The sequence below is a fragment of the Poecile atricapillus genome, chromosome 2 (genome assembly GCF_030490865.1).
Source record: "Poecile atricapillus isolate bPoeAtr1 chromosome 2, bPoeAtr1.hap1, whole genome shotgun sequence".
Taxonomy (NCBI): domain Eukaryota; kingdom Metazoa; phylum Chordata; class Aves; order Passeriformes; family Paridae; genus Poecile; species Poecile atricapillus.
The window spans coordinates 105,924,143-105,950,390 of NC_081250.1; the positions used below are offsets into that span (position 1 = coordinate 105,924,143).

General features: G+C 39.3%; 1 protein-coding gene across 1 annotated transcript in view; it reads left to right on the forward strand.

Annotated features, from left to right (window-relative positions):
• Positions 1-7,660: 7,660 nt before the first annotated feature.
• Positions 7,661-26,248, forward strand: part of YES1 (YES proto-oncogene 1, Src family tyrosine kinase) — a 50,250-nt gene continuing 31,662 nt past the window's right edge. Inside the window, exon 1 of the mRNA XM_058832567.1 lies at positions 7,661-8,603. Coding sequence (XP_058688550.1) covers positions 8,177-8,603 — 427 coding nt within the window. The 5' untranslated portion in view covers positions 7,661-8,176. The remainder of the gene's footprint in view (positions 8,604-26,248) is intronic.

The following is a 26,248-nucleotide window of genomic DNA, read 5'->3' on the forward strand; positions in this document are numbered from 1 at the left end:
ATTTCTCATGTCAAAGGCCCAAGCCTTCCACCAGAGCTCTCTCACATTTTTACAGTTCTCAAGTGACTCTCTGAAACATCAAATTTCAAATGTGCTGAAACACACCAAGTTATGCTACATGGATTTTATCAGGTTATTGTTTGTTGTCTAGGAAGTACACTTACCTTCAAATAAAATTCTCATTGCTAGGTTGGAGCAGTCACAAGATTCTCCTGAGAGGACATTTTCAAATGGACTTGATTTTGGTTTGACTACTTCCCTTTATTGCTGCTCCAGAATTTTCTGTTCACGGTTTTTAATAGAAAAGTGGTTTCTGTAATATTTTTTCCACAGGAAAAAGCTGGTTGTGTCAAAACAATGTAATGTCCCTTTGGGAAAATAAAAAAAGAATCCAAAATGTTTTGAGTTGTCCAAGCAAATCTAAATGTTTGGCTTCAGGATGGTTTGTCATTACTCATCATGAGTTTGTCATGGTTTAGGTCCCTCATTTCTCCCCATCATCTGGGGTTTGTGAATGGATTGCATTTTACATCAAGAATAATAATGTCCCTTCTAGCTGTTAGGATGATGTATCAAAGACGTCCAAGCCCACATTTTAAAACCAGTATACTTTTTGGAACTTTCTGTGTTTTTTCTTCACAATTAGAAAACAAAAGCAAAAATGTGGGATAATTTTGAACGCAGTCTAATTTTCAATAGGCTTAATCTTGAAGGAAAGAGGAGAAGAAAATTCTTGTGCTTTGAAAAATCCCACTTTAAGCAAAAGTGAAAGGAAAAATAAGCAGAAGGAAGAAACATCAATGTCATATATTTTTCTTTAGCTGGTATTTTTCTTCTTTCATTTAGCTACATTTTTCTGCATATCATTAACTAGTATTGTACATTATGAGAATTATAAATGTATCTTTTTATCCCATCATGCACAACTTATTCCATGAGAAATTAAATACCAATATGCAATGATATCTGGCTTCAACAAACTGTTTAATGAAATGTATGAAACAAAAGAAAATAGTGGAATACAACATTACTTAAAATTTTTTTAAAAAGCAAAGATTGATACATTCCCTCCAAAGTTTTACAGTTATCTAAAACAACAGGATCAATTAATTGCATATTCAAAGAAGCAGAGGGGAGGAAAGGACTATTTGCCTGCTGCCTTTCTTAGAATAACTCAAAATTTGTATAAATATATGTTGGTAAAACCTCTCCTTTCTAAATATATTTGTAATTTTTATAGCTTGTAGTTCTGAATTCATGGCATATACTTAGTTCTTCTGAACCTTTACAGCAGTCTTTTCTCTTCGAAGAATATGAACAAAAAGGTTCTGTGTGGCTGTGATGTACCATCACCAGCTTCAGCACTCATGAAGGCAGGCTCAGGTTTGGTTCTGTTCTGCTCCTTTTTTTTCTCCTGAAAGCCAGATGCCCAAGAAGTAAAGTGATAAAACATCAGGACAATCAGGAGCTTGCAGAACAAAGATAAGAGTAACTCAAAAGTAGTTTTCCTTCTTTATTAATTCCTGTATATTTTTTTTCTTTTTGAGCTAGGGGTAGAGAAGACTAGAGCTGCTAACATTTTCCCACAATAGTCGTTGCATGGTGGGAGGTCTGTTCCAGCTTTGTGTTCCCATCTAATTGCAAAGAAATGCTGGCTTAGCCTTTGAAGGCTTGGAACAGAGCATCTCCCATCTCCCTGGCTTGTGAGAGGAAATGCAAAGAGAACTCACCTTAGATCCACACCAAGCCTCTACATGAGAAGTGACTGTGCAGAAGCTTACTTGCCTCTGGGTCAGGTATGGATGTACTATTAACACCTACTGCAAAATGCATATCCCTGACATCTGTGTTGGAGACTTGAGACATTTCAAATGCCTGTGTCCAGTTTGGAAGCAGAGGTGCTGCTCTACAACTTAGCTGGTCAAGTTTCTTCCCTCTAACATGAGAAAGCAGCAGATTTTCACTTTACAAATGTCAGAGCAGTGAGGCAGGCAATTGCCAAGAACAATCTTTGCCTACAAAAAGTGGAAGCTGGGTGGCTATAGGCAACTAAAAACTCTCACACTCAAAAATAACAATTAACAAGGAAACGATACAAGCTCTGCTTGTAATAAACCCAGGCTTCTTTCATCTCTTCATGTCTTTTCCAGATGTCAAGAATCAAGTTTTCTATAGTGGCTGCCTCTTGAGTAGTTGTTCTCTTGGCTGGCTCCATAACTCCATCGTTCAACCCCAACACAGATTCTCAGGGAAGAATGGAAGAAACTGTGCCTGCTGCATGGGAACAAAGCAGATAATGATAAGCAAACCAAAGGGTATTTACCTGGAGTGAGGTGGGAGCTGAAAAACTCCATGCAGAACCATGTAACAGCTAAACATCAGGAAAACAGAGCCATCTAGTCTTCCCTATTGCCCACCACCACTGCTCTCTCCTCATCTAGTAATACAATTAATTGGATTTTCCTAAATTCTGAAATTTCAGAAAATTCAGACTGTTCTGTCTGTAGGTAGGATAATAACTCACTGGTGTCCCTATGTTACTACCTTTTTCCTCATGTCAGTGAGCACAACAATAGATTAGATAGATAGATAGATAGATAGATAGATAGATAGATAGATAGATAGATAGATAGATAGATAGATAGGTATCATTCCCTAGCTAAATTGCATCAACATGTTCTTGGTTTATAGAAAATGATTAGAAGACGTAAACTAAGATCATGTTGGCAGAGCTGAAAAACTACAGGAAAAAACTACAGTTGTAGTTACACCAGCAGACCTGAGGGGATTGTAACCTCCACCTGAAGGAATGGTGATGAGAAAATTAAAATAATGAGGAAAACAATAGAAATGAAGGGCATGCTGAGAAATCAAGCCCATCTTGATCTGACAGGTGTCCAGTTTTCTCATATCTCTAAATGGTGCACAACAGTTATGTCCACCTCTAATGGTGAACAGCCCCATCCTGATCCAAGCTCCATTCTAAGGGTTTGTTTGACATCACAGATTGAGGGAATGATTTTGCTCCTGGAACTATTCCCAAAGTAATAAATTTCATCACATTCATCTTTGAATTAAGAAGGAAGGCTTTCTGATCCTCGGGGTTGTAACCAACCATTATCCTCAAAACATTAGGGAAGGAAAAATAACCTGTCACAGAAAATTCAAAAGATCTATTAAGCATCTAAGTATAATGTAGGGTACTCACACAGCCTGAGGAATTCGTTAATCTTTAACAAGGTGGTAGCTGAGAGGAAAAGACCATACAGAGTCCCAACTAAAGTTTAACTACTGATGATAGGAGAATAAGATTTCTTTCTTCCTTTTTTTTTTTTTTTTTAATTCTATTTCACTTGGCTTTGTGTTTATGAAATCATGTATAAAAGCACCACAACAGCATGTGTTCAACAGTAAAAATTCAGGATGCCCTGAAAAAGAGGGCATTTTGATACAGAATCCCCTTCCAGTGCTCCCTAAATGCCATTTTAACTTGGACTCTGCAGCTACTAACATTATTAAGCATTACTCCTGCAATAATGTCTTAAGTAGTCAGCTCAAGGAAAACAAAATTCATATAACCAGTATGTACATGTACAAATCTCCCTAAGTCAGCAGAAAGTACATCTTTATACTGGCTATCAAATGAGGTCAGAATCTTAAAGGCTATGAATGACTCTGGCAGTGATCTCAAAACCAACCCCAGTTCAGGTCAGCTTTACTGCACAAACTTCTTTTCCTCCTACTCTTTGTCCCTTTCCACTCTCCCTAAGAGTACATGACCTGCTTTGTGAGGAGGAAGGCACACATCCCAAATCTCTCAGAAGACACAGTGGCACAAGTAATGATATTATTTTCTTCTGAACTTGTATGATTTCACAGGTTTCAGAGTTTTCAAATATGAAATTTAAATGAAAAATAAAAAATGAATGTGAGCAAGCTTCCCAATTAAATCACGCAAGAACCAAAGACACAGGAAGTGAAGTTGCTGCCAAAGCAGGGTTGAGTGTTAAGTGTTCATCACATATAGCACTGCCCTTGGAACAAAAGCAGTAGTTATTTTAAGTAACCATAAGCAATACTCATGTGCAATTCAAAGGAGATCGGATATAAAGAGATAAAGATTAGAGTACAGCAATACGGCTTTCATTATACAATGTAATCCAGCATGTCTGATGTAACTGGATGTGACACAAATGTAAATAGCAACAGGTTTGGGAATACAGGGTTTTCAAAGTCTAACATGCTTATAAGCATAACTTTTAGTAAGTTCAAAAACAATCTTTGAAACAATATTTTTCAAAAAGAACCCTCCACATACCTGCTAAAAGTATAATATGCATAAATAATTAGACATGTTACACAAGATCAAACAGAAGTGCTATTTGAGAAAGAACAGAATATTGAACCTTACAAAGAGATGCGGGCACAAACACAAAGATCCTGGCCATTTAGAGATGCAGATGCATTTAAAGGCAAAATGGGACATCTTAAAATTTTTAAGTTTAACACAAGGCTTAAATAGGATACTTGCTTCAGAATAGGAAATAACTACAGATCCACCACACAGTGACTTAGCACTCAATTTCCTTACTAAACTACTATACTGGTATGTAATTTGCATTATATCCAAGGAAGATGTTTCACTTTTAAACATCAATGATTTTATTAATAGCTTATGGAATATTAAATAGAAATTAACATGACAAAAACTACCCACTTATTCCACTAATTCTTAGAATATTCAGATTCAAAAGAAATGTATTTGGGATTAAAAAGAAATACCTATGTTTTGCTAAGCACCATGTTCTTAAAATATTGATCCAAGAGCTTCAAAGTAAGCAAATGACTAATACTAATTCCAGGATGAACTGCTTCTTTGTAATATGATCACACAGTACAATGAGCAATGGGAACTTTGCACATGAATTTAGGAGGTGCTGCTATAAAATACCAGTTTTTATAACTGGTATATATTTTATTTCATAAAATACACTTTCAAAGAGCAATAGCTAGGATGAGGCCTTGACTACCTCAGTTATTTCTCAAAAGGAGGGAAATAATTTGGGTCCAGAAACATTTTTCATTTCTTTTAAAAGAAAAAAATGTTTTCTATGAACCACTATAGTGTTTTTCTATTTATTCTGAATTTTTAGAAACCAAAGTGTTTTCAAGAATGTCTAGATGTTTTCAGGTTACTATCATGTTAACTAACCTGAAACCCATAGATTAACTTTTGGCATGTATTGTTAAAGCTCTTTATAGAATCAATGTGTCCATCTCCTTCAGTATCTCAGGATGCAAGTCCTGTATGCCCCAATTACAAACCGCTGAACCCATAACAATGTTTGAAATATCTTAGCCTGCCTTTCTCCACCTTTATTCCTCTGTTTCTCTCTCTTTCTTTCTGGTCTTATACCTCTATTTGTCCATATCACCCTAAAAATACTTTACGTGGCATAATATGTATCTGATGCTAGCATACATTTCTGGTTCTTTTTTTTCAAATTATTCAAACACATTAAGGATTGTATAAATGCTTACTTAATTTAGAAAATAATTCAAATATACGAGAATTTTCAAAGATAGTACATGGAGAATGCCTTCCTAAATGTAGGCTATTCGCAGAAATCCTCATTATTAGGTTAATGCCAACTAACCTCACAACACAGATGAGGAGTTAGTGAATTCTGAGCCTGTCTGAAGGGCTGTTTGGGAAACTGTGTCCAGCAAACAGCAGCAATGAACCCCTGCACCAGTGGCTTCTTACACTATATTCCAGCTAAAGCATTTGGGGGCAGCTCCTCCCTCCCCCTTCCGGCACAAGGTCAAAAACATTCATTTAAAGCAAAAGAATAAAAGAGAGGGGAAGTTTCTAGAAGCAGGCACTGGCCTTGCCTGATGAGCAGCTGAGATTTGTGCAGTTTTGGCTGATTCAGTCTCCTGAATCGGTCAGTCCACCTGCACTGCAACACATTTGAGAGCCCACTCAGGAATGGCAGCGGTAAGGGAGCTTTACCCAGGTATCATGTGGAAGACAGGTTGCAGGCTGCCTGGCTGGCAGGCAAAAGGTGGCAATGACACGCCGAGTCCCATTCTGTGTAGGATTAATCAGGCTGAACCACCAACAGTATAATCGTTTTAAGTCACCTGTTCAACAGCTCCTTATAAAAAGCACACTCCGAGAACACTCAGACTATCAGTGACAAGTGCATGACAATTTAAGAAGCAACCAATTTTTCCACTGCAATGAAAGCATGTCTAGCCTCCAAGACTCCCGACTCAAACCCTCATCTATTCTTTCACACCCATATGGTGTGAGTCTGAGCTTGCTCTCAGCTATGGGACCGGTCAGCTTGTTTTCTCCCCAACTGCTTTGCTATTTTAATCACACTGTGCTTGAAATTAAGCGTGACAGTCTCTCCACTACTGACCGAGTCAATCACTGGTGCAGCCCCAGCACTGTCTGCGGCAGCCAATAGCACACATACATGTAAGACAGTAAGTAGAGGACACAGGTAACAGCTCAGCCTTTCAGAAACCCACCAAATCATTCCTTAAGATGATCTTTAGGAGAGAAAGCAAGAAGAGAGGTGTGATGAACGGAGAATCCCAACATTTTGGTACCACACAGGCATCGCCAGGTGCCATGAGAAAGGACTAATCCCATCCATCAACACCGAACCTGAAACCCAGAAGTCAAATTACAGCGACAGCTGGCAAGAGCCAGTATGTCTCTAACTTATGAAGCTTTAGCCCAACGCTGCAAAATTTCTTAAATGAGTCATTCTGAAACGTAGTGAGGATGATGACACAACTAGGTCTCGTGTTTTTCAGATACGAACATTTTACCAGTGTGCTGTAAAATTAACCTATCAGCAACACTTGCTTGTGTATACAAAACCTCCCCAAATGATACTGGAGTTCAAACCTTGCTCTCACTCAAGATTCCCATAAGCTCAGTTGGAGTTGTGAATCCATGGCAGACCTAGAGCTTCAACTGGTCTGCAAACTGTTAAGTAATTCATTGCCAAGGTCAATTTGTAAAACTCGCTTTTAAAATTAAAAATCAATTCTGTATAATGTGAGTTAGATTTCTGACTGAACAGGAAATTATAAACTCCACCATTCTAAGGTTACATGAGAACAATTTATGGTATTGAGTCTCCAAATCTAGAACACTTCAGTTTTTTTTGTATTTTGTTAACTGTTTAAGTGTATCTGTGATACTCTAAAAGCAAATACATATGTATTTGCTTTATCTGAAATTCAAAAATACAAATGGCTTTACTCTGCAGCATTGCCTGCAAAATAAACTGAGCATCCTGACTCAATTATTTTTCTTATGAATAAACTATATTAGGTTACATTTAGTGATCAATAAAATTACCATTTTATGATCAGCCTTTAAAGACAATAAAGCGGGAAGAGATGTAAATTTGACTACTAGAGAGCTGGAAACACTAAAAGATAATGCTGAATGAGAACTGCTGATTTGCCCATGTAAACTTCAGTAACTTTGGCTCTTTAGGGTTTTTTTTCTGTCCTTTCGCTCCTCCCTGCAGTCTGCAGTTCTGAAGGCTAGATACATTTGAACCACCTTTTTCCATGAAGCCCACCTTGACACAAGTCCGATGTTTTATTTCTTAAAATACGAAACATTGACTTATGGAAGTGGGAAACCCGTAATGTAAAATTCCCCGGAGTTACTGACGCGTAATTTACAGGCTCGTTCTTTGCTCGGTGTTTGGCGACAGCTCTGTTCCGTGGTGCCGCCCTGGGCATTCCCGAGGTGCCGGCGCCGCTCCCCGCCGGCCGCTGCAGCACCCGCACTGCCGGCGGGCCATCTTGCTTCTGTTTGACCCACGGGAAATTAAATGTACCGAGCCTAAACCGTGGCCCATCTGAAGATGCCTAGGCGAGGAGTTTTAAAAGTTATTTTTTGTTCGCTTTTCACGCACCACGCCGAAGGGCTCCGCTGCCGGAATCTTTCACATTCAGCTTCTCTGGCAAGAGAAGCTCCCCGAGCTCACCAGCCCAGAACGGCACGGCGGAAGGAGCAGCTCTACCCGGACCGGGGTCTCCGCGACCCAAGGCCGGGAGTAGGCGGCCGCCCTCGGGCGAGCCGCGGGGCAGGGCAAGCCCCGGCTCCCTCCCCGCCGCCCCGCACGCCTCCACCATGTTGTCTCGGTGCGCAGCGGCGCGGAGGAGGGACCGCCGCCACCAGCCCGGCTCCGCGGGGGCCGCCCGGCTCCTCCCCGCGGCCTCCGGTTCGGGCGCGGAGGCGCTGCCCCGGCCGGGAAGCGCGGCGATCCCAGCCCGGAGCGCATGGAGGGAAACACGGTGCGGAGGAGGGGCCGCGGTGCCCACCGGAGATCCCGGCCATAGGGGCGGGGAGTCTCCTCCTCCTCCTCTCCTCCTCCCGCAGCGAGGCTCCAGCTCCCCGCACGCACCGGAGCGCTCGGCTCCCTCCTCCTCGTCCCTCCTCCCTTCCCCTCCTCCCCGCTTCCCTCCCCGGGTCGCCGCGGCTCCGGGAGGAGCGGGGGGGCCCCCGCTTCCTTCCCTCCCCCCCTCCTTCTCCCACCCGCCACGCCGAGGAGAGGCAGGTGAGGCCCCGGCCGCGTCCCCGCTCCGCCGCCCCACGGGAGCGGCGGCCGCGATGGCGGCGGCGATGGAGGCGCTAGGCCCCGGCCGCCCGCCCCCGGCCTCGCCCCGCCGTCGCGCCCCGGGGGCGGGGGGCGTCCCGTACCCCCGGCCCCTTCTCCTCGGCAGAAACTTTCTCGGCAACTTTCTCCCGGGCCCGAGCCCCTGCCCGCGGGGCCGAGGGGTCGGGCGGGCGGGAGCCGGGCTGCGCTGGGCGGGCTGCGCGGGGCGGGCTGCGGGCAGTAAGTTTGTGGGGGAGGGCCCCGTCACCCCCGCTTGGCCCGGTGCCCCCCGGCCCCTGCCCGCCGCGGCCGCTGCGGACGGCTGCTCGTCCCCCGGCGGTGACGGCGTTCACCGCCCCGGCTGCTGCTCGGCTGGAGCCGCTCCCGGCTCCGCTCCCGGCGCGGGGCCGGAGGATGTAAAAGGGCAAAAATCAGGAGTCGCCTGTAGGTTGGCCTGCGTGGTTTTATCTTCTATTAATTTTTTTTCCCCCCCGCCCCACTGTTCTGGTTTATTTCCCACTATCGAGCCTGGGACACGACCGCTTTACATTTCTGAGTCATTAATTTAAACGTTCAGTCATCACACTTCATCAAACCTACTTGTCTTCCTTGCAGTTTAAAAAAAAGATTGTTGGACACACACAGGCCCCTGTTCCTGCGGAGTCTGCACATAACACTCTGTGTGGACACGCAGGCTTGATGTCCTTAAAGTTGTGTGCTCGGGCTAAAGGCTAGTGTGACTTCTCCAATATTCAGTTCATTCAGTATTACAAATATGTGAAATTTATTATATTGTTATTTATTATATTAATATATGGGCTTCTACGTGTCTGCCATATGTGGGTATGGTCCACCTGGCACTGGGAAAACTGGGACAAATATTTCTGAAGCTCATGTTGTAAAGGTGGATTTAGATGTACCTGCTGAATTTAACCCTAGACAGAGGCTGGTCATTAATTAAAAATTAGATGTTTGGGTTTACTTAAAGTGGCAGAATGTTCCAAAACCAGTTTTGAAACCTGGAGTGTGTTGACAAAGAAAGTGTATTGGTTTTAACGTAATAATTCATAGACAGCTGAGTGATATTTCAGACAAATTTTTTTAGTGAAATTGATCTTAAGTCAGGGGAGCCAGATATGAAAGTTTACTTCAGAGTCTCTCTTTCCTTTTTGGAAAGACGTTGAAGAGGGACAAAATTGCCTTGTCAGTTACCTTTGCAGTACCTCTGTTTGTAGGTAGTACCGTTCAGCCATAACTATGTTTTTGTAGGCTTTATAGAAGTAAGAACATTTCCGTTCCAAACAGCACTTTGAACCTTGCACTTCAACTCTTGTTTCTGATACGTGTCTGTAAATTTAGCTTATAGGAGGTTCCTACTGAGCATAGGCATAGAGTGGAGGGGAGACTGTATTTTGCACAGCCTGGGTGTTGTGGTTAATTTTGGGACAAGGTAGCACCTCTGGTGGCAACAGAGACAGCAGCATGGGCACTGTGCTTCTGCTGAATTTCAAAGAAAAAGATCTAGTGGTACCAGGTGTGACAGTAGTTAGTAGCAATAAATACCAGCAATTAATTATTCCACGTGCTTTGCTGGCTTCATTTCTTTAACGGGTGCAGCTCAAATAGAATGATAATCTCTGTGTGCCTTCAGTCCCTCTAATAACTCTTCTGGCTCTTAGAAGATTTCAAATAAATTTGGCAGCAGAGGTCTCCCAGGTGAGCAGTTTCTACAAAATTTCTGGAAGTAAGGAAGCTAGGTAGAATGGAGCTTTTGACCTGCACACCGGAGAGTTTATGGCAACACTTGCCTCAAGCTGGAAATCGATGGAGGAAATGGAGCATCCCTGGTTTTGCAGCTTGCAGAGCTACTGGTTCAGTTTTCAGTAGTTATTTAATACCTGGACCCCAGTACTACTCTATCCAGAATGAAACTGGTGAACCCAAGGTAGCTTTAATCTGTATTTTGTATTATAAAGAGGGATTGTCAAGGAAATATTTGTTACTCAACAACAGTTCTTTGGCTACAAAACAAATGAATGGAATTGAAAGTATACTTAAATTTTTGCATTATTTTGAGATAGCTGGAGAAATGCTTAATACATTTTTGGTGTCCTGCACACTGTGTAACAGAATTATTGAAAAAGTCACAATATAGGGGTTTTTATCAATATTCATACAGCAGCGCAGAGAACTATTCTACTGCACCAAAGAAATTCTCTTTATTTTGAGCTTTGCACACTGCTGCAGCTTCTGAAGAATGAAATCATCAGTGTTCTGTCTGATAAGTCATGGCCATCATGTGACAGCGATGCAAAAGTCTGTGGTGTGGCACATGTGAGATTATTTGGTCAAAGTTTACTTTATGAATAAACTGGCTGTATGGTTTTACTTTTCCATATGCGCTACCTGTGGACAAGAGCTATACTTTCAATAGATAATTCAAAACTTTAGTTAAAAGAAATATGTTCTTTCATCCATATTCCCTACTTGCATCCAACTGTTTTGCTGCCTAGTTTGATCCCAGTTTGAGTAAGATACCTTGATGTTAATTTAAAAATTGGTGTCAGTACTAACACGAAAATGGCTTTAGGAACGCGTCCTTATTCTGCTGTGTCGTATCAAGCAGCCTTTTTCAGGTAGGACACCTTCTGTGTGTACGTACACAGCCTGTGGTTTCTGCAGAGTCTTTCTGAAAGGTTTCAGGCTTCTAGTACTGAAAGTCCTGTGCCTGTTGATGGAACAGATTGGTCCGTGAGGGAGAACTGCAGTTTCTCTTAACTACCGTAACAGAATGGATTAGTTTTTGTCTTGTAGGAATCACCTCCAAATACAAGTAGATAACTCAGTCTCAGGATGTATTTCATTTCTGTTCTCCTTGAGAGTGCCAGTAGGAGGTTGTTTTATAGTGATGAATTATACGATGTGGCAGCCTATTTTTTGATAATTTTTTTTATACAAACTGCTTTACAATTGCCATATGGGAACTTCCTTCAATCACTATGGTCCCTGGCTGCATTTGCACCAATTATTAGGGCTGTAGGATTCCAGATTGTATCACCAATTGCTGGATTTTGAAGGAAAACCTGGACAACTTCCCATGTGTATGCTGAGTTTAGCAGGGAAAAGGTAATATTGAAAAGATACTGTCAAGTACTTGTAGGACAGGTTTAAATTTAGGTTATAAGAGATCATTCTGACTGCCTTTTGCACTTAAGGCATCACTATCCTGGATGGTGCCAGTGCATCAAAACAGAAAATGGCACCAAAGTAAGTTACTGAAATGAGTGTGACTGCACCCTTAGGTAAAGTTAATATGCACGGCTGATTGCAGGATCAGAGATCAAGATAGTAACTTTAATGCTAGAAATTGAATAAGTAAACACTGTTACTTATGCATGATTTTTGTTCCCTTTAGATTTACACACATATTCTTTGAAGATGTAAAGGGTAGCCGGAAATAGGATAGGAAATGACCTCTCTTGTCATTTTGGATAGGCACCGCATAGAGCACTGAGTTTCATGCTGTGTCCCGTAAGTCAGTGGACCAAAGCCATGCACAGCTGAAACCAAGCCCTCAAGCTGGACTTCTAGCTGGCTCTGGCTTGTATCCGAGCCCCACAGCTCAGTGGGACACTGCTGTAGAGATCATCACTAACTGGATTTAAGGCTGTGTTGACTGTTGTGGCCAGACTGGGGTTTTGTTTCAATTTTTCTTGACTGTAGTATTAGGTAATGTTATAGAGCATGGTTGGAGAATGCTGAGGAAGTAAAACCTCAGACTGGAAAAATTTGTATTTTAGCTTCTTGAACACTGTTAGTTGTTGAGTAGGGAATTGGGAAACTGTTTTTGCTAACCTGGCTGTATTTTATCTTTGTATTTTTGGAAGGCAAATGCTTTTATAGTAGTGTTACATGTGACTTTAAAAGGTATCAATACTGACTGCACCTGTACCTTAAATGTTTATGTAAATTTTGAATTCTGATGGTGCTACTGACCATCAAATAATTTGTCTTTCAACTTGTCACTTCAGGGAGATGAAAAACTTCTATAGCTAAAGATGTTTCTGTGGCTTTCTTCACACCAGAAGTCCAGAGACGTCTGGGAAAAATAAATGATTCTTCAGAAGTCATGAACTCTTTTAGTTGAAATTTTAGGATTATCTAGACCAGGCTTATGAGAGTGAATAGCTTTATTTAACTCTATTGACAGTGAAGTTGAGTAAACTCGCCCACATAAGTAAATCTTTGTAGATCAGGGCCTTTAACTTTGTTTTGGAGAAACTTTCAGGAGAATTTTGTGGCATTAATCACACATTTAAACTCAGTCTTCTTATTGGGAGAGTTTGATTTAGTAAGGTTAAGTTCCTTTGCACAAGCCCAAAGCACTCTAGTGTTGGAAAACTGAGGCAGTAGTAGTGTTTTAATCATGAAGTGAATTATGAAGTATAAATTCAGGAAGGCCTCAGGTATGCTTCTCAGGACTGACAGCCCTGTAGAAAAGAAGGGTCAGAGTGGAGGATGGTGTTCACGTTCCAAATGTTTGTCCGTAGTTCAGGCAAACATTTTGATGGTGCATGCAAACTTCAGAAACAAAATAATGTATCTGGGCTAAAGGTTTTGAAGTTTTCAACCCTACCTATTGGCCTCACAATTGTAAGAAAAGGCAGTGCTTGTGTGAGGTATTTAAAGAGTAATTAGAGGGTGCTATGGATCTCTTGTGTATTGCAATGGTATAGCATTATAACTGTTTTGGCAGTCAGCCAGGAAAGGGAGGCTTAAAACAAATTAATAGTGAACAATCCAGTTTTAATAAGTTATTTTAAGTATGGTTAGATAACAACATTAATATTTATGTTTAAAATGTGACAAAGAAAAAACAGGTCTCAGTATGTTATATGTATCTTCTATTTTATTGGAAACTAAAATCATGATTGATGCTCGTAACCAGAAGAGTAGAGGAGAAACCCTCCAAAGTCCTTCTCTTTCTTTACATACTCTTCCTGTTTCTGGTTGATTTTTACCAGCTCAGCCTGTTCAACATAAATACTTTATTTTGCCAGTTATAGAACCCCAAATCCAGAAGCTTAAAGACTGCACCAAGGACAGCATGGCCACAGCCTTTCCTAATTCATAGGCTGCCTTCCTGAGCACCCAGTATTGCCCAGAATTTCAGATGGTGGGGGCCCATGGTGAACCTCTGGTCTGACTCAGGTGTTTGGGCTTGGTGGACTTCTGGTATACTTTATAAAAGCCGGCCTCTCCATAGGCTTAGCTTAACATGTGCCTCACAGATGAACACTTTTAATGTTCTGGTCTGAGTATGCTCCACTGAAAAATGAATATAGAATTAATATCTAGAAAATATTTTTGTTTTTGAAGTGCACATTTATCTGAAACTAGCATTTGTTTGCCAAACATAGGAGAGAAAACATTATCAAAGCTGAGGTTGAGGGAGGAAATTTAAAAATAAATACAGAAGTTCTGTATTTCATTGTAAAGTGTTTAAAACAAATCACTAAGATTAGTCATGCATCTTTTTAGTGCTCTTGTATCTCCTTTTTTTTTGAGGCCTGCAGTTGGAGGTAAAAACCTTACATTACTGATTCCCAAATCAAGGTCTTCAGAAGAATATTAACAGAAAGCATACGTAATGCTTCAGTTAGAAGTTGATCTGACCTAGTCTGTGAGAAACACAGAGTTAAACATGACATTTAAGTCTGAAATTTGTATGAAATGGGGGTCTCAAAACATCTTAAAAATTACAGACCTGCACCAAACAGGTCTGTAATGTAGCAAAGTTCACATTTTAAAAATCTGTAAAGACACAGCATTTATATTCTTGTGAAGACTAAGCAAGGGTGAGATGAAATGGAGGAAAGCTTATGGTGATAAAGCAAGTGGTTTGTGTCCTTCTTCCTGTACCTTCTTGAACTGAAAACAGAACATTCCAGCAGAACAATTTGCAACTTCTGGTGTTTTGTTGATACCTAGTATTTAATGTTTGTGACCAGCTCTGACTGTGGTAGTTCAGTTGAAATACTTCACATTACCTTAGAGATGTGAACTTGTAGCGATGCTCTGATGGAGCTGTGAACACACTTAGTAATGCATCTTACCAGCTTGTAAGTAATCTCTCCTAATAGAAAATCCTGCAATACTTCAGTGACAGGTGAACATGAAAATGTGGATTTTTGTTTTCTTTTTCCTAATGCAAATTTATGTGAGGCTTAAATAAGTTCTGCAAAGCAAAGACATTCTCTGCTTTGTGTGATGACTAGCCCAGGTGAGTTGTGTATCATTCTTAAAAGAAAACTGTTCCTTACTGAATGGGGACAGAAGACTTGTAGTTTTCTTGATTGTTTTGGGTTTTTTTTCCTAAATCTGAACAGAACTTCTCTTTGATGCACATGTTCTTTAACTGAAGCCTACTAGAAAAAGTTGTTATAGATCAGACTGGAAGTCTATCAAGGCAAATATCTGTTGTCTTGATTGTTTTCTTTTTTTTTTTTTTTTCCCCAATCTATTCAGGATAAATTGTTAATGTCTCAAGTAGAAATTCTTGGGAGTTTAGTTAGAAGCTAATTTTCAGAATTCTTTGAGCAACAGATGGCATTTCTCATTCTGCCTGTTTTAAATAAAAACTATTCAAGTTTTTTCCAGCTGCAATGTCTTAAAATGTAAGCATGCCCTCTGGTTTCTGAGACATGTGATATATGGGGTTTTTGCCAAAGTGTATTCTTTGGTTTTGTTTTTTGGGATTCCCTCTGCCATATATTTTAGAATACAAGTTGCATTATAGAATGACAAAGCCCTTAAAGCAAAGAGAAGGTGAGTTTGTTTAGCTGATACTGGTGTCAAATATTTGTTTAATCATTGATTAAAGGTTATAATAGCATTATCCACATCAGCTCATCCATACCTAACTGAAAAACATTGACTGGGGAGAGAAAAAGGGTGTATTAGTCTCACTGTAGAAAGCCATGTTGAATTCTATTTTCATAGTCAAGTTAAATATTCTATTCTGGAACACTTAGAGCATACAGCAAAAGACTGTTCCTTTTGAAAACAATTACCCATGAAGAAAAGAGAATGGAAAACAAGGATAATTCCTGAGCTGTTACTACTAGTCAATTGGGGAAATTTTCTTGAGTAACATTTGTTTTCTCAAGCCTGCGAAGTAGGCATTGTATTAACGTTCTGTAGTTGGTGGGGAAAAAAGGGGTTAGGTGTTTTTGTTTGGTGGACTTTAAAGGGTTTTCCTGTGGTTCTGAGAGAGCAAAATACAAGTACAAAATTTTCAACTTCAGAACACACAGAAATTAAATGCTAACTGTATATGGCTTTAGAGGCTAGGATACAATAATAATACGGATACCTTTTTTTTTTACTTTCAAGTACAATTCTGTACTGTATTTTAAGTACAGCTACACACTAAAAACACAATTCATAAATCATAGTGATTGAGGCTATTTAAAGTGATAAGCTTTCAAAATATCTTGCTGAATAATTGCACATTATGTAATTTGCTAAAGATATCAATCTTCTTTTTCATTTTAGGAATTATTTCTTAGATTGTACACTGTAGAAACCGTAGAACTGATTGATTCAGGCTATCATGATGTACGTAAAATGAGACAAGTGTTAGTTTATAGATGAAAAATTATTTCCCTGGAAACGTTTGACTTGTTCATGCATAGTAGGTGTATTTAAATATTCTGGAATTCATTTGCATTGGTTATTAAATCTAGGGCTCTTTGATTACCTCCCCTTCCCTTTTGCTTAGGTCTGACATATCATCAGAATACTATTTAAATCTGGTGCATACATGGTGAAATCATAGCCAAGTTAATACATGACTTACATTAACAAGCATGACACCTTTATTTTATATGGTTATTTTAAATTACTATTTTATCTCAGATTTACACTTGGGCTTCTTCCTTCTTTTCCCAAAGAAAGAGGTTGAGCCTTACTAGTCAGTAAAATATATTGACTCTACATATTAGGTTTACACTAATCCTTTCAGCTTTTTGCCAGGGGCATGGATTTTCTATGTGTATATTTAATGTAATAATAAAGTGTCTTATTAATTCTCTTAAGCTATATACATAATTATTTAAGCAATGAAAGTGCAATTTCTATGCGAGACATTTTTATTTCTTCCTAGTTTGTGTTCAGTGACATTTGAATGAAAATTCTGATTGAAATCCATATAAATAACCATGTTACATTTTAAAGTACAAGTTAATATGTTGCTTCCTAGATAAGGATATTGAGGGCAATAATTCTAGTGCAAACCACAATTTGCTTTAAATCTGATAGATTTATTTACAGTAGGGAATATTAGCTTTAGTTTGTGAATATTTTTTGATCACCACAACCACTAAGGCGTTAGAATGGATAGATCCCATACTTCCAAGTTTTTGTTTTCTTTGAAAATAGCAGCAAAAAATCTCTCCTCTGTCAGTTAACCTTCCCTAAATGTTTCTAAGATTCTGGTGAACCACTATTTAGATAACATTGACGAGTGGAATATTCTTTACACTTTGCAACAGCTTATGTTACTTTAGATATTTGGGTATTCAAATTCTGATTACAGGTGGTTATGAATTAGCTCTGACAGTTTGGTAATTTAAATTTGTTTGAAGTTTTGGCAGATAACAGCATAGTTTGAATGTTTTTGTTTTTTTTAAATTCAGTATAGGTTATCCTAAAAGTAAATCTGTGGTTTTTATAGAAATTTGAGTTAAAAAAAAATAATCTCCACTTTAAATAATAAAGAAATGTGATCAGAAGGGTCACTTACTGTTATAACTATATATGACATGTGGTCAGTCAGCGTATGACTTAATTCAGCTTCCTAGGTCTGTTGTACTCTTTTTCTGCTGTTATACAAATAGTTAGAAGTAAATATTGTTTACTGCATTATGTGCAGTACAGTGTAGTCAAGTAACCAGATAATTTATGTGATGGAGTCAAATCATATTTAGTCTAACAGAGTAACCTGCAAAAAATTCCGAGCCTGTTGATTTATCACAGCCTAAGGAGCTCTTGAGGAAACCCTGATTGCTGTTATGGAAAGTTAAAATGTTTGTAAGTGTTACTGCTGCAGAATTTCTACAGCTTGGAAGCCATGCCATTAAACTGTTGCTTCTCTTAAAACGTTTCCTAGATTTGATGGATTTTTACTTTTCCCTCAAGTTCCCCTGAAACTGAAAGCCAAAGTAGATGCAGATAGTACGGTTTTACAGTCAGAATATCTGAATGGGATCATTCTCTTTAAAAACATTGCCATGTAAAATAACTTCTCACATACTTTAAATTGAAATGGAAATTAGATTTATTTTTTTTTTTTTTCCTTTTTAAAAGGTTTGTTTCAGGGTAGTTTGTTTGTCTGGGGCATTTTTTAGCTAATTTGGAACTGGAAAATCTGAACCTGCTTTTATTCACAGATATTTTAGCGTTGCTATTCTAGGATGTGATCCTTTTTCACACTGAAGTCAAGTGCAAAATTTCCCTTGACTTCAGGGAGAGCTGGATTAGCTTTACACAAAAGGACTAAATCATCCTCTGGGATAAGTGGAGGGAACTCTATTGAAGTAGACTTCATTAGAGTATAAAATGAAGACAAAAAATGTGTTGCCTGCCTTAACAGGCAGTGAAATTGGATCTGTTAGCTCAAACAGTTAGGTTAATTTAGCAGTTGAATCAAAGATTTTTGTCCTTTTTCAATTAGATTGTAGTTATATTAGTTCACTGCATTGAGCAGTGAATAACGTGTCACTTAACCTTTGCTACAAATATTTTACTGAAACTAGAATCTTTTTAAGAGCCTCTTTGTGTGGCATAAGAATTATCATGAGAAAACAAACACTTGGTCAAGCAAACTTTTGAGCAGTTTATCCTTAAGTAGATGAAAGGAATCTGTTTGAATTGCTGTTTAGATCTAGGCTTTATATGACAAGTTGTGTGAGGTTTGGGGAGCCTTATTTGTATTTTCAGGCTCAGGATGGTATCCTGAGTGGCTTTTTGTAGTCTTGCTGAGGTGAGAAATGGGTAATTCATTTACACGGAAAATTGAACGATACGTTATTCCGTGTGTTTTCTGGTGGTGTCTGAAATAATCCCATTGAGTTTCACAGTAGATATTAGTGCCTTTGGCATCTTCCACTAATGCTTTACACAATGGTATCTGATTTGTGTATGCAAAGGATGAAGAAATAATATTTGAGACAAATGATCTCAAATGTAGTGATTATTTATGTAACACTCTGCTATACTTGTAAAATTAATCATTTGCACTCATATTTTTCTTCTGGTATCTGTTGGAATCATGAATTAATTCAACTATCTGTGTGATTATTATGACCTAAGCACTTTCTGTATGGGTTTCTTGTACTTTCTCTTTGAAATTTAACAAGGGGAAAAGGGATGAAATTATTGTACTCTTCTTAGAGTCATTTGGGAATGAGCCCTTAAATGCTGCCCCACATTTCTTTATTAACATTTCAGAGGTTAAATAAATTCTGCTCCCTAGGAAGCTTCCTAGAGCTCTTAGCTGTTTAGCATACATAGCTCTGGAAAAAAGCCCTCCAGAAATAACTGTTGCTGCAATATTTAGCTGGTGTTAAGGGGTTAAGTAGTAAAGTGAAATTTTCTGAAGCACTTGAGATGCTAAATTTACAAAACACGAGAACTGTTTTAAGATTAGTCTTCGTTAGGAAGCCTACTGAAGCACCGGCATCTTCCTGGATACATCCTGTACTTTTGTGTCTTCAGCTTGCTTCATCTATTCACGGTCCTAACTGCTTTTTGGTTTTTAGAAACTCTTGCTGCAACTTCTTTGTGACTGAGACGCATTGTCAATCAGTCCAGTGGTCCCCATGCCAGCCAACTGCCCCCTTAATGCAGCAATTCACTTGGATGAATAGTGCTCATACTTTAAGGAGACAATTGTCTACCAGAGAGAGTGCCAAGTTGATTTAACTTTGTATGGGTGTGAAAGAGTTTTTAAATGGGTGCTGTCAGCTAGACTTGGCCCGGAGCATCAATTGCATGAAAATCGTTATAATCTGATTGGGATTACATCAAAATTTGTTCAAAATATTTTAGTCAATCACTGGGGTGTGAGAGCATTAGTTACCCCAGAAGTGGCTGTGAGACGATTGCCCGTGGTCGCTTGGAACTGTAGCGGACGTGTCCTGGCTGAATGTATAACACGGCTTTTAAAATGGACTCCTTTTTGGCAGTACATCGCTGAATTGGTGAAAGAATACAGGATTTATGTTGTAATCTGCTCTTCCAGTTCCCTTTAATGCCACAATGTGTGTTTGAAACACTTAGTTGGATGTATAAAACAGTGTAAAACCACAACTGTAGCCTGTCATTACTGTAGTGTCGACAGAGCTGAGCTACTATTTAGCCAAACCAGCTACTTGGATTATCCATTACCTGGAGTCGTTTAAAAGTGGACAGAATTTATGAAAATTGCATTGCTTCTTTGCTGACCAAGATTTTTGGATGCATTTTTGGTTTTAGTGGAGGTTGAAATGAAACTTCTAGGTACACCATCACTTGAGTGCAGAGGGTTTAGCACTGCGCTCTCTTTCATTCTTGATAGTGTAAGGATGGACCTTTCCTAAACATAATTTGAACCCTAGTATTTTTTCACTGCAATTCTGAAGGGGAGAGGGTGAAAAAAATTAAGGAAAAAAACATGTGGAGAAGATGCTCCCTGAAATTCCTTTGTTTCTTTTTCAGGGAGGCCTGGAAATCTGAGAAAATAAGTTATTTCTGACAAGAGCCTGACAAAAATATGGTTATTATCCTAAATGTGTAGAAAGGATGCTGCTAAATACTCTTGTTTAAAGGAGAGAGACATTCTTTGGTAGTAAGAAAATTTTTCGTGGTAGTAAGTAGTGAGTATATTTGGGGGTGGGGAGGAGGGTGTTTTCTTTGCTTGTCTGAGGTCATTAGGCCATTACAGCTGCAACAACATTGCTACTAGCTTACATACATTTGTGGAGAAAAAAAGAGGCATTGTTATTTCAGTGCCTGGCTGGAATAAGTAGTTTGTTAAGCAGTGCTGTGAGGTTGTTGGTTGTTTTAGGGACATCTCCAATAGTAGATGTGCAGCTATTAGTAAGTGTATTGTAGGTATCAAAAGAAAAAAAACCAAAAAAACAGAACAGAAGTTTAGATTAGAGCATATGAAGAAAAGGAGCTAGAATGACTTTCAAATATGAAGGACAAGACATTGATTTGGATCTGTCATCATAGCAGGGAGAAGAAATCATGTTTAACCACCTTGTGTGCTGACATTGGCTGGGTAGATGAGAGAAGAGCAATGAACATTGTTTATCTTGTCTTCAGTGATTCTTTTGGCATGGTCTCCCATAGCATCCCTATAAACAAACCAATGAAGTGCATGCCAGGTGGATGAACAGTGAAAGCAACTGGAAACTGTCTGACCTGGTGGGCTCAAAGAGTTGGCATCAGTGGCACAACATCACAAGTGGCTCAAAAGCTGGTGGCCAGTCACTAGCAGTGTACCCCAGGGCTCAGTACCAGAGACAATCCTGTTTAACCCCTCTGTTACTGACCTGAGGGTCACACAGAAGCGCATCCTCAGCAAGCTTGCAAGAGGAGCTGATAGACCAAAGAGGGTTGTGCTGATATCCAGAGGAACATTGACAAAGGAATTGTCTGATGGGAACCTCCAGAAATTCAGTAAAGGGAAATTTAGTGACCCTGGGGAGGAACGAATCCAGGCTCCAGTGTGTGGTAGGGTCCAATCAGTGAAAAAGAAAGTGCAGAAAAGGACCCAGGGGTCCTGGTGGGAAAGATGTGTGTGAGCCATCAATGTGCACTTGCAGCAAAGCAGGCCAGAAGTGTTCTGGATGCATTAGGAAAAGTCACCAGCAGATCAAGGTGGTGATCCTTTCCCCCTACTCACCACTGGTAAGGCCACACTTTGAGTGCTATGTGCTTCTGGGCTCCCCAGTATGAGAAACATGGATGTACTGGAGCAAGTCCAGCAAAGGGCTACTAAGAAGACTACAGGTCTGGAGAATTTGTCTTCTGTGAAGCTGAGAAAGCTAGGATTGCTGAGCCTGGAGAAGAGAGTTCTCAGGGGCACCCTGTGTGTGTAAATAACCTAATGAGGTAGAATAAAGAGGATAGAGTCTGGCTGCTCTCAGTAGTTTCCACTGATACCATGAAGTAATGGGCACAAATTGTAATACAGGAAATTCCATTTAAACATCAGAAAAAAGAGAGGATTTTTTTTTTATGTTAAGGGTGATAGATTGCTGGAACAGGTGGTCCAGAAAATGCTGTGGATTCTCCATCCTTGGCAATAACTCAAAACCCAGCTGGACACAGCCCTGAGCAACTTGCTGTCATTGACATGCTTTGAGCAGGGGGGTTGGGGTAGGCATCCTCCAGATGTCCCTTCCAGTTTCAGCTGTTCTGTGATTTTCATTAAATTATTTAAGAGGGCCAAACCAGTAAGTATGGCAGTTGAAATGAAACAAAATACAGGTGTTGAAAGGAAGAATAGTTTTGTTTGTATTCATAGACAAGTTTGTTTGTTTGTTTCTTATGAACAGCTTTCTTATGACAGCTTGGGAAGAGGGGAGAGAACTCTGCAACTGCATTGTTCTCTTGGGTGTCTTAGCTTTCTGCTATTAATATCAAGGCTGTGTATGGCTTTATTGTCAGCTGTGGCCTCTCATTCCTGCAGCAGCAGCAGTGAGGCTACTGTTAACGTTCCTGCTGCCCAGAAGACTGAGCAGCACCAAAGGCTTTAAGACAAGGAAAAGTTTTCATCTCATATCTGGATAGATGTTTTTTCAATGTCTGTAATTAGGGTAATTTTTTTTTTCTTCTTAATGCTGTAAAAACACAGGATATGAACACTATGCTTGCTCCAATGGTCTTTTTACCAATCCTGGTAGTGTGGTTGTTTTTTTTTTATTTTCTCCATATATTTGATTTAAACATACTGAATTGATGAATCCATGCTGCTCTTCTGTTGGCATTAGAACTACAAGCTTCTATTGGACCGATGCAAAATACGGAGATAAAAAAGGAGCTGAAACAGTTGCATATGGATTTAAACACACTTCTATGTGTAACTGTAACATCCTGCCAGTAGAAATATGGTCACAATGAACTTAGCATTTGAGCTTGCAACATAGAAAACCACTTGATTAGTGTGTAAGACTAATTTTCAACTCTTTGTTGATACATGAGTTAAAAGAGATGAAAGTTGGCACTGTGTTGAAAAAATGTGTGAATTTCAACCTGAAGCTTAGATAGTGCTTAAAAACTTTGTGTTGTAAAAATTCAATTTCACACAAAATTGGTGAGCCTACAAATACTTGTGTACATTGTTTTAGTCCTTATCTCAAGTTACCTGCTTGTTGGTTGTAATTTCCACAGAAGTTCTCAATTCCAGAAAAATGTTAAAGGTTTTACTTCTCTTTGAATGTTGTCTCATTTGCAAATGAATAACTGTGTCTTCACAAGCTCATTTGTGTTTTCTAGTAATTAGGACAGCTATTACATAGTTGAATGGCTACTGCTACACAGGAGCATATATTTATGGAACTATTATTTACAGACTGGAAAAATGTGAGAGACTTTTTGATGCAAATAAATGTTAGTAGTATTACTGTTACAATAAATTTTTATCATGTACTGATCTTCCTAAAGATAATGCTTAAACCTTCTGTGGAAAAAATGAGAAACACTTCCTTGTTTTTAGAGAGGCCTGCTTTGCACTTTAGAAATACAGCTTTCCAAACAGTAAGCAAGCAAGGATCATTGTACTTCGACAATAAGCAACAGATAAAACACCTAGCTAAGTTATAAATTCATGTGTGATCTGTAGTGTCCTAATCTGTATGTGACACTGTTTTTAAGAAAGACTTCAGGACAGATCTGGGGACCTACAGATTACTAAGCCTGACATCTGTTCCTAGTAAATCAGTCAAAATAATAATAATGAAAATAACATGGATAAACATGACGTATTGAGGAAGAGTTAGAAGCCTGCTGTGAAGGGATGTCATGTTTTGCAAACTTGCTGGAGGTTTTTTGAAGACAAGTACATGAATAAGCAAGATCTGACAGAAGCAGTTTCCTTGGATGTCCAACAAGCATTTGACAAGGACCGCCACCAAAGAATCTTGAAGAAACCAAGCAGTCACAGGATAGGGGGAAAGGATTTTATGTGGTTAATTTAATGACTAAAATATAAGAGGAAGAGTTGAAGTAAATAGGGAGGGGCTCCAGGTAACAATTCTCCGGGGTAATGTTAACAGAGCATGTTCAAGTTAATAATGTGTGTAGAAGAAAAAGTGAGCTCACAGACTTCACTGATGGGTAGCAGATGCAAAAGCAAACCCTAGCGTTACACAGGGACCTGACATTGCTCAGCAACCAGATGTTAAAATGGCAGACGAAATTTCCCATAAATTGCTTCATGTATTCTGTTTGAAGGTAAGCGAGAACAAGCTTGTCTTCTCATCTAAAAAGATGAGTTCAAAGCTGACTATTGCCACTAGGAAAGAAAGGGAGAATGATGATTATAACTTTTAAGAAATTTAATCATCTTATGCACTTTTACCCTGCTTACACCTATCCATGTCATTGGTGTAAAAAGAACATAGTTGAAGTTTCAAGGAAGAGAAAATCTAAAATATGGAACTATTTCTGTAAGAGGAGCAGTATGAATTTAAGGTTGAAAAGGTGACCAAAAACTGGTGTGACAGCATCCTCTTAAGTGTTCAGCAACCAATGGGACAAAAATAGGGGGTGTTTATTCACTGTCTTTTTTTAGTGCATGCACACTAAGAGGTATCTAATGAAAATAGCAGCTGATGAATTGAAAACGGACAAAAGGAGGTGGTTCCCAACACAGCGTGTCATTAAGCTATAGAATTTCTTGCCTCAGGAATTTAAGGAGTCTAAACATTACATCAGTGTAGAGGGAAACCGCTGTTTTGTGGAAGAATCATCAAATACCTACCTATTCTTGTTCAGGAAATCCTGCTTCTGCAAACCATTGGGGATCAAGGAATATTCCTGGGAAATATTGCTGTGCATGTATTGTATTCTTGCACGCTCCTGGATGCTGTTAATGAGAGGATATTTGAATGGACATGGACCTCTGGATCTTGCTTAGTACAGCCATTACTTTATTTCAAAGCCTGCCCCTTTTTTATTTTTATTTCTCTTTTACTGGTTTTTCAGAATCCTTTCTAGCAGTAGCACTCAAACTTTGGTCTGCACTGGGGTGCTAAGATATTTAAGGGGGATTTTAGGGCCACTGGTTACACATTCTTTTATTTGTGAGACCTTCTGCGTGCAACCAAAATATAAAATCTGATCATGTTCAGACCAGGGATAGGACTGCAGGTACGTGTCAGTCAATGGCTTAATTTCGTAAGACTTCATCCTCTTACTGGTGTATAGAACATTTTGGTCATGTAATGGATGTTCTAAAGAAGAGGTGGTTTTGAGTGTGTATAGGTCGAACAAATGCACGGCCTGGGCTGACTGTAGGCAGATTATTTCTACTCTCCCTTCTGACTCCTTTGCAGTGATTTTGTATTGCACTTCCTCCTCCAGACATGCTTATTGATGAAAATACACTTTTCTGTGTCTCTAGTGATTATTGAAATAATCAAGAGATCTTGCTACTTATAAATTAAGAAGTAATCCTGTGTTGGATGGCAATATTCCATTTGAGAATCTTCACACTATTTGAAACAAGAGACTGCTTTTCATATAGCTGTCCTGTTCCTTTTGTGAAGGTGGCAGCTCTGCAAATAATAGGTTTTAACTGTTTGGTTCAATCATAATAGATTTTGATTTGGTAGTATACTTTACTACATAACTGATTATTAAATCCTTAGTTCCTGCTTTCTTTAGAAACATTTTTGAAGTTTAGGCTGAGGTTCAGGAATTAGTAGACTTCATAAAATATTTTCATTCAGTTACACATCATATGGACTTCCTGATAGCTTTCCTTCTATAGCTGCCTTATTTTAAAATAATTATTTCATATTCAACAGCTATCAAAAGTTGTACAAAGATGTCAGAAGCGTGTGTAATTTTATTTGAAAGGTGTGTTTATTTTTCCATGAGCAAACATCTATCTGTTGTGCAAGGGGAAAATAATGGTTGCTAATATTTACGTACAACTTAAGCTAATTCCAGTTGCTAATTTGTGGCAGTGCTGTTTCTCACCCTGTTGAAGGACAACTTTTCCAGCCTGATTTTTTGAGTCAGTGGAAGGAGATGATCATTAGGCATGCCATGCCACTTAAACTTGTGTATTAGCTGTCAGGAGACAGGTTGGTTAATGCCAGCTTTGGCTGCCTATACATGAGCTGGTTCTGTAGGCTCCCGTTATAGTCAGTGGAGAGAAATAAGCACTTTCACTGCATGATTCATCTCACCCCCAGATGGATGTCTAAATTTGGAAGATGAATTCCACCTGAAGTCCATTACCGAATATAAATGTCATTAGTTTAAACTAGGGAATTATTTTTAAAGGACACTAGCTTGACTGGCGCAGCAATTGAGTAGAAGTC